Source organism: Echeneis naucrates, chromosome 10 (assembly GCF_900963305.1).
Source record: "Echeneis naucrates chromosome 10, fEcheNa1.1, whole genome shotgun sequence".
NCBI classification, from domain to species: Eukaryota; Metazoa; Chordata; class Actinopteri; order Carangiformes; family Echeneidae; genus Echeneis; species Echeneis naucrates.
The window spans coordinates 8,540,003-8,552,089 of record NC_042520.1 but is presented as its reverse complement, the minus strand read 5'-3'; the positions used below and the strand labels follow the sequence as shown (position 1 = coordinate 8,552,089).

At 38.7% G+C, this 12,087-nt stretch overlaps 1 protein-coding gene across 1 annotated transcript; it reads left to right on the top strand.

Moving 5' to 3' along the window:
• Positions 1–6,101: 6,101 nt before the first annotated feature.
• LOC115049749 (zinc-binding protein A33-like) lies at positions 6,102–9,151 on the top strand. Its single transcript, XM_029512242.1, has 2 exons — positions 6,102–6,200; positions 6,341–9,151. Exons 1-2 carry the CDS (start codon positions 6,194–6,196, stop codon positions 7,969–7,971), a joined length of 1,638 nt encoding a protein of 545 aa, XP_029368102.1. The 5' UTR covers positions 6,102–6,193; the 3' UTR covers positions 7,972–9,151.
• Positions 9,152–12,087: the final 2,936 nt, after the last annotated feature.

Genomic DNA, 12,087 nt, shown 5'->3' with positions numbered 1-12,087 from the left:
TTGAATGAACCTGAGCTGCAACCCATCCCTGCTCTTTACTACTGCTAAAGACAATGGAACACCAGAAACCACTGAGGGCTGATATAGATTACTGAGGAAGCAGTGCAGAGAGATTTGCAAGGAAATCTGGTTCACTGCTGCTTATGCTAGTCTTGCTGACTTTTGCCTCCTCCTAAGAATCAATTAAAGCAGAGATTTACCAAACTTTATAGGTGTGTGAGGATGGATGAGTATTTAAAAATCTCTCTGCCTCTCTATGTGTCTCTGCTATGGATCAATACATCTTTTATACTCTCTATAATTGAATTGGAGGGGGCCTGAGGTGAATTAGTTGGCTTTAATTTCCTTGTTCGTTATGAATACAAATATAAGCCCAAGGATCTCTGTTCATTCAAACACACGAAAACAGATTGACACATCCTTCCTTTATTAGCTGAGATACACTTTGAGTTATAGCCAACTTTTAATCAATGTATCAATCTGTAAAGGTGATTCAGTCAGTCCAGTGATCAGTAGAACATTTAATCAATGAATTGTTTGATTTATAAAATGAGACAATAGTGAAACCACCCACAGCTTCCTAGAAAGAAAAATGTGTCTGACTAATGACCTTAAACCCAAGAGCATTCAACAAATTATCAGAGAAAATAAAGAAATTCAACAAAACTTTACATGTGAGAACAAGTGGTCTGTAAATGGTTATAAAAAAAAAAAAAATCTAAAATCTTGAAAATAACAATCTTTTTTCAATCAATCAGTTGGTTGACAAATTGTGTTAGTTGAACAAAAGCATATATTCTTTCGTAATAACTGAAATGCAAAATACTTACGATTGTAAATCAAGTCCATTCTTGGCAAACTGTCTTTTTCATGACTAAAAAGACTAATAGGCTGTAACTATTTCCTACCTTTTATTCTACTTTCGTCAGCCACCTGGACATTTAAACATCAGAGAAAGGCTAAATTGGGGGACCAAGGGGAAAGTGGTGGCTGCATGGTAAAATGAGGAGGAAAGAGCAAAGGGAGTGGAGACACTTGTTAAAAGCCTCTTTGTGACAGTCCAGGAAAGGCTGAAACTCCAAGTCATTAAATGTATCTGAAGTTTTAGAAAGTGACACCAAAAAAAAAAAAAAAAAAGGACATTAGGAAACATAAAGGGTTTCAGATGTGTGTATTGCGAAACATGGAGGAGTGTTGCTTTGGAAAATGGAAGATCAAGAACGAGATGGAGGAAGTGTCGTTTTTAGCCGCAGTTTCCAAAAGTCAAATCTTTTTTCTCATTTTCTGAAAAAGCTAAAATGTTGTAAAATGCAGAAAAACATAAACAAGAATAAAAGGCTTGTAGGAATAACAGATTGCTGGAGGATGATTTTTTTTTTTTACCTTTTTCATTTTTAAAAATGTAACTCCAATTTAATTTGTTGAAGGTACTTAAACTGAACAATTTCCATTTTTTTTGTGTTCTATTCCTATGTGAAAATATGAAAAGAAAAAATCCATTAAAATAATTTTATAAAGCACAAACTCTGAGGAGCTTCTCGTCAAAAATATAAGAGCAGTTGGTTTACATCTTCAATGAAAGCAGCCAATGAAAAGTCATATGGCTTTGATAAATAAATCAGTAAAAAACATCTTAGAATATTTGCAACCTGATTTCCCGCTGCCTACTGTCCAACTACTCCTTCACACGTCATCAGGGCACAATGTAAAAAAAAACAGCAACACGAACAACAAAAAATTTGAATTGCAAAATGAAAATGTTGTACTTGCTGCTACGTTTGTTCATAACTGTCATTGTCAGCACATACCTCTTTGACAAATGCACCGTTGTTTTCTGTAACTATTTCACAATAAAAGCAAACATGTTTTGAATGCTGTTGACACTAAGCAGAAGTAAAAGCCAATGGAAGATGCAGACCACAGATAGTATAAGCAGAAAAGAACATGGCGAATACTCATAAGCATTAGTGACTACATCTTTACTCCCTCCAGGAACCGTCTGCAGCTACATTACAGAAGTCCACTTCCATAAACATATCACATATAAAATCACATTACTTCCAGCACACGCACTCATTCAAAGAAATACCTCATGTCCTACAATTCAGATTGCAGGAAATGATGGAAACACAAACAGCAATTTATCAAGCATCACAGAGAGCAAACTCACTGGAGATTTTGACTTCTGTAACATGAAAAATATTTCACCTCATTGAGTCTTCAATCATTCAATCTTTGCTGAATATTCAGTCACGGACACTGAGACCGGCAAAAAGTGCAAATGAATAATTCAACTGTTGAGGCAGCTTATCAGAGAAACTAACTCCTTAGGTGTTAGGAGGCCATGGAGGTGCAAATCCAGATGCCACGCACTTAATGAATAAGAGTTTAGATAAAATAGCCTTTACATTTGCAGATAAGCTTTCTGAGCCTTTAAAATCTCAGGCATCACTCAGGATTGAAGACAATCTTGATGGCAATACAGCGGCACATGCACAAGTCACACAACATTAAGCTACCCAAGTGTTTCCCCACATATTCCTCAAGCAACATGCCGTTGCTATGGCAACGGGTTAAAATCTAACATTTATTTTCTGTTTGGGTATTTATTGTATCAATGAATAAACTTGAAATGGAAGTTGGAAGTTCTCACCGGCCAGTTTCCCAAATGTATCCATTCCTCTTTATGAATTTACAAAGCTTCAAAATCTCGCCCCACACTCAGAGGTACAAGAGAAGAAAATGAGAAATGAAATTTGTAGAAAAAAGATGTCATGTTACAGCAAAAAAAATTAATGGTATGAATTATCTCAAACAAGATGTACTTTGAATGGTCATGCTTCTCAGTCTTCAGTGTTTCTACTTTGGAAGGCAATTTTAATGAAAAGGTAAAGTAGTATCTCCACACCTACTTACCAAGGCTTTTAACAGGGGACGCAAAGAAAGAAAGGAAAAAAAAAATGCTTTTAATCTGTGGAGTTGTTCTTACAAGCTTTTGAGCATTTCAAAGTCAATCCACCGAGGAGGGGAATCTAAAGCTGAGTGTCTGGGGAGCAGAAACACTGGAGGGAGAGGACTCTCATTCAGCTTCAGCTCTCCTATGGCAGCCATGTTCCCCAGGCTGATGGATGAAGGGAGAAACTCATCTCATGACTAATTATTTATCTTCCCTCCAGAACTGTTCTGTCTGGGGGTTGGAAAAAAAACAAAAACACAACCCTCTGCTCTGACCAAGTAGTAAACAAACTAGAGTGATGGAGGTGACTGAGTCTCCTCTTTTTTTCTCCACAAGACTGTTGTGCAAGGCTGCCACACACAGAGCCCACCGGCAACATCTGCCCAGTTATTTATCCGCCTCCTGAAGGATTTCCAAAATAACTTCTGCTGAGTTATAAATAGTAATATTTTCTAGTGATTATTTTTAATTACATCCATTAAGGCTGCATAAAAACAAGTATTTTATTCAAATGAATTAAATGAAAGTCGTTAAAACTCCTGAACTATGCTTGAGCTGCATTGTTTTGTTGTGCATTGCTACAGTGTTCACACTGACTACTGACTGACTCTATTCAACAAGTCAAGACTTTCTGCAGACTTTTTGGAGCATTAAAATTTTGGTACACAAACTGTTGCCATGAAGTCAGAAGGACACTATTCTGTCTACAGTATTGTTGTATTGAGTAGCGTTAAATGGGACGTGTGTATTTTTCGCCCTCGACGATGATGGCTATCTTTTCCAGAGTGGGTGGTGGAATTGCTCACCTTCCAAGAGCTTCAGCCATCATTACGTTTACAAGACAAGAGGTTATTATATGCCCCGTGAGCAGAGATTGGTTTTCAGCACAGCCTGGATGCTACAGTGACTATTGGAAAGAGACAAGTGTGGTAAGGCAGCCTGTTGTTGATAGAAATTGAGGTAAAACAATATTGGTATTGGCTGGTTTGGGTGAGCAAAAGAATGAAGTTAGAAATTCTTCTAAACTATTAGGATAGCAGATGTTAACGCTAACATTAGCTAAGTAGCACAACCAAACCTACAAATGCTGCTTCAGATACTCCCTTAAACCATAACGTGTTCATTCCACCTGCCTGTCCTGGCCTGGTAGCGACACCTTTGTTGAATGTCTGCACAGTAACAAATGAGACAATCAATCCCCACATATAATATTAGGAACTTTTATCCTAGCCTGATGGCACAAAAACAACTACCAGAACTTATGAGCTGTAAGAGCTAGGATTGAGAAGGGTTAGGGTTAGACTAGAGGTTAAATAACTACCTCAGTGAATTTATGTCACAGGAGAACTATATTCCCCCCCCCCCCCCACACTCTCCTTGTCCATATATATTTGGTTAAGCACCTCACTGCAATGATAAATGAATTTGGTTTGGTCATGTTAACAATCTGTCTACTTAGTGTTACCTGTACTGTACTGTCGAGAATATATGTATATAAATAAACACAGAATTATTTGCTCAGTCTTGAATTTGCTCTGACCTTGTTGAGTCTTCACTTTATCCTTAAATTTAGTTTAAAACTGAGTAGGAAGGTTGCAGGAGGCATTCAATTCTAGTAGGGGGAGGCCTCTGAGCTCCAATATCCTATTCATGTATTCAAGGTGAGAGGAGAGAAGAGCGGGTACAAGTGAAAACCCAAAGGGTCAAACAACTGAGGTGAAGATGAGAAATGAGAGAAACCCTGACTCCTTCTCATCATTCAATAATCCTATAATACTGCAGAGAAGAAGGTCTCGGGTACCGGAGCTCCACATCGACTTGGATCAAAGGCAATCCCTGTCTGATTCAAATGCTGTTTGAATGTTTTATGGCAGCCATGGCATCAAGGTGAAGATTAAACAGGATGTGGCTCAAGAGAGCTCAAATGAGAGGTGGTCGGTTATTTTCAGATGAAAGTCGTATATGGGCATCTCTCTTATATATCGCTTAGTAAATAAATTATATTTCCATTCACTTGGCATTATGTCTTCATATTATCAGTGACAGAATTTATGAATAGCTTCTGAGCACACGCCAGCTAATCACCTTCACACAATAAAGCCAGCGCTAACACAAAACTGGTGAATAACTGAGCTATGACAAATACAGCATACACCCATGTATTTACACACATTCATCCACTGTAATTAACACACCAAACCATTCATTCATCTTCTGCTTCAGATCGAAGGGGGTGCTGGAGACAATCCCAGCTCACACTGGGTGAGGGCGGGGTCACCCTGGACATTTTACCAGTGCATCGCAGAGTATGTTCGAGTCAGAGTTTGAACTTGAACATACTCTGACATAGAAAATGTTTGAGTTCCCAATCAGCCTAAACATGCATTTAGGACAGTGGGAAGAAACCAGAGCACCCGAAAAACCACACAAGTATGGAGAGAACATACAAACTCCACACAGAAAGGCCCCAGGCCCAGGAACCAAACCCGCAACCTTCTGGTTGTGGGGCAACTGTACTAAGTCTCACACCAAACCACATAGCAACAGACTGATTTGTGTCGGTGAAAGATAACATGTTTCACTAACGTGATTTGTTTTTATTTATCAATGATCAAACCATTTTTATATGTTCACACCTACATGTGCTTTCCATCATGCATTAACTCCCAGAAACCTACACACAAGCACACAGTGGCTCTTTCAGCTATGACTACATGCTCTGAGGATGCAGAGGAGCCATTGTTTTCTAAGCTATGTTTCCCCAGAGGAGTATGCACAGTGTGAGTGTGCGGTTTATTTTGCAATTATAAGCATTACATAAGCACACTCATGTAATGCAAATGCACATGCATTTATGCATCATCTTGAGCTGTCTCAGAATTTGTGCTCCAGACTATAAATGAAACGATTTCCGAAGCACAAACGCAATAGATGTATCAACATGCAAAAAATAACCAGAGTAAAGAAATCACTGCTCCAACAGCTGTGTGGAAGATTAGAAGGCAAGATGGGGATACATCTTACGTTTCTAAGCTACGGTGGATCAAAATGAAATGCAGCTTTCTAAGTACAGGTCAACCAGGGAACTGAGAGTGCGAGGGGTTAAATTTCTCAGTTCAAATAAGGAAATGGGAGGGAACTGAGGGTCACTGCTGAAAGAGAAACTAAAAACTGAGGAGTAGTGATCCATGTTTTCTGTTCTTTTTGAAGTCTGAAAAGTTTAAGACTAGTCTTCATATGCCAGGTAAAGTCACGTTTACTGCCATTTGCAGTCCTATCTTTTATGTAAACTATTGTATTTGAATCATTTGAAGTTGACAGCTATGAATTTTAGACTCAGTGTATGCTGCTTTAACGTTTTTAATTACTTCTTGTGTTTTCTAGTCATGGCTTGTTCAAGACGCCTTATACCGGAAGAGAATTTCTTTTGTTCAATCTGCCTGAATGTGTTCACGCAACCTGTGGCGATTCCTTGTGGCCACAACTTTTGTATGGAGTGTATCAGATCCTACTGGGACACTTGCAATACCTTTCCATGCCCACTGTGTAAACAAGAATTCGACCAAAAACCATTGCTTCGAGTTAACACTGTTATTGCTGAGGTGGCTGCTATATTCAAAAGCAATGAAGTTCATTCTGCAGAAAAATCTGACGAACAAACACTAAACGGAAATGTATTCTGCAGTATCTGTACAGGAGCAAAAGTTGCAGCTCTGAAGTCCTGTTTGGTGTGTTTCATGTCTTTCTGTGAGATGCATCTGAAGCCTCATCAGACAATCTCAGCCATGAAAACACATAAATTGATCAACCCAGCTGAGAACCTGGAAAGCAGGATATGTAGAACACATGGCCAGCCTTTGGAGCTGTTTTGCCGATTGGAGTGCATGTTTCTGTGTGATGCGTGTAAAAGTGACCATAAAACTCATAAGATAGTGACTTTAGAGGAAGAAGCTGAAATCTGGAAAACCCAATTGGCAAAAGAAAAGAGAAGCACAGATGACATGATCCATGCACGACAGCAGAAAATTCAGGAGTTTCAAAAATCATTGGCTGCTATCACTGACACTGGAAAAGAAGCAATGTTATGCACCTCAAATGTGATGACTCTTCTGATAAACTACATAAGGAGGAGTCAAGTTGAGTTGGTTGGAGCAATTGAGACAAAGCAGAAAAAAAGTGGAGCAGAGGCAGAAGGATTCATTGAAGAACTGGAGGCAGAAATTATGCAACTAAAACAGAAAAGCATGGAACTCAATCAGGCCTCACTTGCTAATGACCCCCTCATATTCCTTGAGAAGGTCTCCTCTCATACCATCTCTCAGCCTCAGGTTAAGGACTGGTCTGATGTGACTCTGTCTAGTGACCAGTTTTCAGTCTTGGGAGCCCTGGCTGAGCTTGAGACTGCAGTCAAGAGAGAAGTGAGAATGCTGTGTGATCCTGACTTGAAAGAAAAGCAGCAGCATGCCGTAGATATAACTCTGGATCCTGACACAGCAAACCCTGAGCTCATGGTTTCTGAGAACAGAAAACAAGTCACACACGGAGACAGAAAGAGGAACGTTCCAAAGAAACCAGAGCGGTTTGATTATGTGCCTAATGTCTTGGCAAAGGAGTCTTTCTCATCTGGAAAATTCTACTTTGAGGTCCAAGTCAAGGACAAATCACAATGGCAAATGGGAGTCGCAAATGGGTCCATCAACAGAAAGGGAGATATTCGACTTAGCCCCAAAAATGGATACTGGACTATTTGTCTGAGGGCAGGAAATGAGTTTATAGCCAGTGCATGCTCCACGGTCACCCTTCCGGTGAGAGGGATTCCTGAAAAGATCGGGGTTTTTGTTGATTACGAGGAGGGAGAAGTTTCCTTCTATGATGTGGATGCCCAGGCTAATATATTCTTTTTCACAGGATGTAACTTTGCAGAACCACTCTTTCCTTTTTTAAGCCCCTGTGTTAATGACAAGGGCAAAAATTCAGCCCCCCTGATCATTACTCCTGTGAAATTTTGCAGCTGAGCTTTTTTTTTTTTTTAAGAGGTGTGGGTTGTGAAAGAGAAAGAGACAAGGTGATCACAATCGTATAATTTTGACATGTTTTTTATCTGTGAAATTCTAGGGTGTCATTCTGGTTGTCCCATCCATCAATGCCAATGTTGTGTGTCACTTTGTGTCACCTGTCACACAGACAGCTGGGGAGCTCCAACTGAGTCATGAAGCCATCAGGACATTCGTCACACACACACACACACACACATCTATGTAAGAGACAAGGATGCAATACATTTTCTCTGATTTGCAATAAATATCGTTTTTAATTAATTGATTTTTTTTAATACTTCAAAGCAGCTCTTTCCTGCCACCTGGCCTTACAAAGAGAGGTATTTATATAAGCAGGTTAGATATTAACTGATTCAGAGCCTTTGTTTTGTGTTGCACATATCAGGACTATTTACTAATTGGCATGATGACTGTGCTTAAAAGACTCCTATTAGTATGTTCCTCTAACGTGGCTCCGGAAAATAGCTGCTTTTCTCACAAATTGATGTATTCCATCAAAAGGGTAGTTATTAAACTGATCAGTCACAACACTGAGTCTGACTGACACATAATGCTCTATCCGCTTATTAAAATTATCCCACCCTGCAAGGTGCAGGTTAATGTGACATATCTGACTCATTACGGGAGATGTGTTTTTGAGCAGAGTCCAATTAAAGCCGGTTCATATTTAGAAGTGAGTAGTGAATGTTTTTTTTTATGATGCAAAAATGATGCTTAAATTAATCTCATCTTGACATCAAGTAACAAAGAGTTTTAGGAGACAAGATTATAAATGCCATTTAGATGTCAAGAAAACATAAGTTGATGTTAGATGAAAACCGTGTACTACATCTTAATGATTACACGATATTTTAGCTTGATAATCATGCATTTTGTTGACAAATTAATTATATCAAGACATCCTTGTAATTGGTTAACTGAAGTTGACATGTAACAAATGAAATGAAGATGCCAATGAACAGCAGCATACATATGCACATGTTACTGCGTGGTACTGACAGACTTTATTCAAGTTTATAAAGACAATCAACGAAGATCTCCAGCTATGGTATGTTCTGATTGGCATGCTCTCTCCTTTCTGACATTTTGTGGTTCTTTGAAATTATTAATTGTAAATTAATAAATATTAAACAATGATAACGTTTGTACTAGTCTGTATACAGTATTTCATTTGATGATGTTTGCCTGAAATTGACTGAGGGCAAAACTATTTCATGAAAATTATTTAGCAAGTTGCAAAAAGCGATTGTTTTTTCGCTTTTATCAGGTGTTTATCAGGACACCCTTGATAAACACCTAAATCTAAGAAATACTGCTCACAGAGAGAGAAAACTAAATTACCTTTCTCAACTGAAGACTGCAATTAAGGTGCATCTGTCACTTTGCACAATATAAGCACATATTAGAGTCGCTTGACAGTTTAGGACTCCCACAACATATACTTAGCAATTTTGTAGCTACCCCTTGTGAATTAATCCATTACCGGTTTCACCACTACAGTTTGGGAAAAAAAAAAAGGCTTAAGGAACAAGGGAATGAGGTTCTAATGACTTGACGTGGATAATTGCATGGCTCAAGTGATAACATCTTATCTGCAAAATGGGAGCAGTGATTTGCAGGTGGTGAATAAATATGCCCCATATGAAACACACGGGATAATATTAGAGAAAAAAAAGAGATGGTAGGGATTCAGTGTCGTGCTCAGTGAAACATCAAAAGGGCATGTTCATCTTGTCAGTAATGGAGGATGTATATAGATTAGATTTTATCCCTCAAGTTGTGTAAAGACAATCTCATGCCAAACACTCCTCTGAATATATTTTATGGACTCAGATGTCAGTTTTTTGTTTTGTTTTTTTTTTCTTTTAGGAACACCAACTCCAAACTAACACAGTCTTAATCAAGGCAATGTTAAGTTTCTGTACAATCGTAGTTTGTTGTGGTGTTCAACTACATTTCTTTATGCCATTCCTATTTTTTTTTTGTCATAAGACAGAAAGAACTTGCATTATTTTCCCCCAAATGTAATTTCCCCTTTATTTACCAGTCAGGACCAAACGAGAGTTCAGCTTCACATGTGTTAATCTCAAAGGGCTCCCTACAGCGGTGGAAAACACTGACGTTTTCTGACAAGCTACCCCATCACTTTTCAGATTGCTGCTCATTGCAGCTTCTATTTTGCCTATAAAATGTAGCTCAGTTTCACGAGTCCAAAGGTGTCAATTTCAAAATCTATTGAACAAATCCCATTCAGCTACTACTGATCCAGTCACCATCATCACCACACAAGCAGCGTTTTAGCTGCTCATTCTGCATCCACTACTTTCTCTTTTTCAACCACAGAGAAGCCCAGAGATCAGCCCATCCTGGATTGCTGTGAAATGCTGATTGGATATAAAAAGCATAGTTTGTATGATGCCCTGAGGCCTTCCTTGTCATGCACAGTTTGAAACTAGGCCCTAGTGAGAAATGCATGAGTGAATAAAGTGTGATATTTATCTCTAAATATTGTCTACCCTGCACAAATGCTGTGTTTACGCTTTAAATAATGATCGTTTGTGGGAGTCACAGACCAACACACAAGCTTTCTATAAAAATATCCAGAATACCTTTATTAATTACTTTGCTGTTATTAAATACTGTAATTATTTTTGTTGACAGCCTCAGGACATTAATATGGAAAATATTTTGAAATATTCACCTACAGAGTGCTGAACAATGATGTCTGCTGGGGGTAATCTCATCAGTGTCATTTTTAATACCAGTAGCGCATCGATCAATAACTATTAGGCTGGAATTTGTCAACATTTAATTTGAGCCCTGGCATGGGGGGGGGCATAAAATAAGCCAACATAAAATCTGGATGATTATTAGATATTTTTGACATACTTTAAGTTGTACCAGTGCTGTGGCTGAGTGGAAAGTAAAAGTCCTCTAGTGAAATATCTCAGGCTATTTTGCAGCTCCCACATCTTACTAATTTACTGACAATATCACCATTATGAGGATGATGTTTTTGCTTCTTAGAGAACAATATCCACATTTGATGAATAGACAACATATGGCTACAGATACCCAAGGTGTTCAGAGGAAGGGCTTCAATGACATATTCGACTTCCTGTGACTCAGTATTTAGAACCATCATAAGGTCAATGGTCCGAATTGTCCAATACTTTCATATATTACCAAATACTTGCAAAACTAACCTATCAGCCTTACTCCGATTTCAGTGACAGTTATTGTAATTCAGCTAATATGCTAAATGTATCATTTAAATGTCTTGCCATTCTCTGTGTAATAATGTACTTATGTTAGCATTTACAAGTTCAGGCTGTAGGCAGATTCCCAAATGATGCGATATTGAAATGGAAGCAGCAATTGAATGTTTTGAAGAACATGACTTTTGGTTCACATCAGGCCTGAGTGGCCAATAAACTGTTCTTCTAAGCATTTCCTGACAGCCATTCTGATGTTTATTCCACCTTTAGTTTAAATTGATTATATTATCTCTTGGTACACTGGCCTTTGTAATTACACTGCCTTAATGACATACTTACAGTATCTGAAAAATACAACTGCATCATGTGGTGAGTGTGTGCCTGTGATTCTGCAGATTCTCACTCCTTTTGTCTGACAGTATGTGTATCTAATGAGGTGCCAAATGCAATGAGTTAAATCAATCCATTGGGGTCACTTAATGAGACTAAATCCACATGGCTGCTAATAAGTTGGTGCTCCATCAGTCGTCCTCAGAGAGCTGGCAGATCTGACTGAAGATGGAGACGACCTGAAGGACAGACAGAGTCAGGCCCTCTAAGCCAGTAAATCCACAGCTCCTGTTTAAGTAGATCCCTATCATCAGGCTGTCTGTCCTTCAGGAAGTGACTCCAAGCTAGCAGGCACCAGCAACTGGAGTCATAGCTGGCACAGGGACCCACTAATCATCTATAATCTCTAATCATCATCGATCTCCTATTACTGGGCCAAACTCATTAGCCTGATGGAACAATGCTCTGCTGAATTCTGTCCTTACTGGTCTATTATTAGCTTACAACCTACCGAGGTGCGAGATAT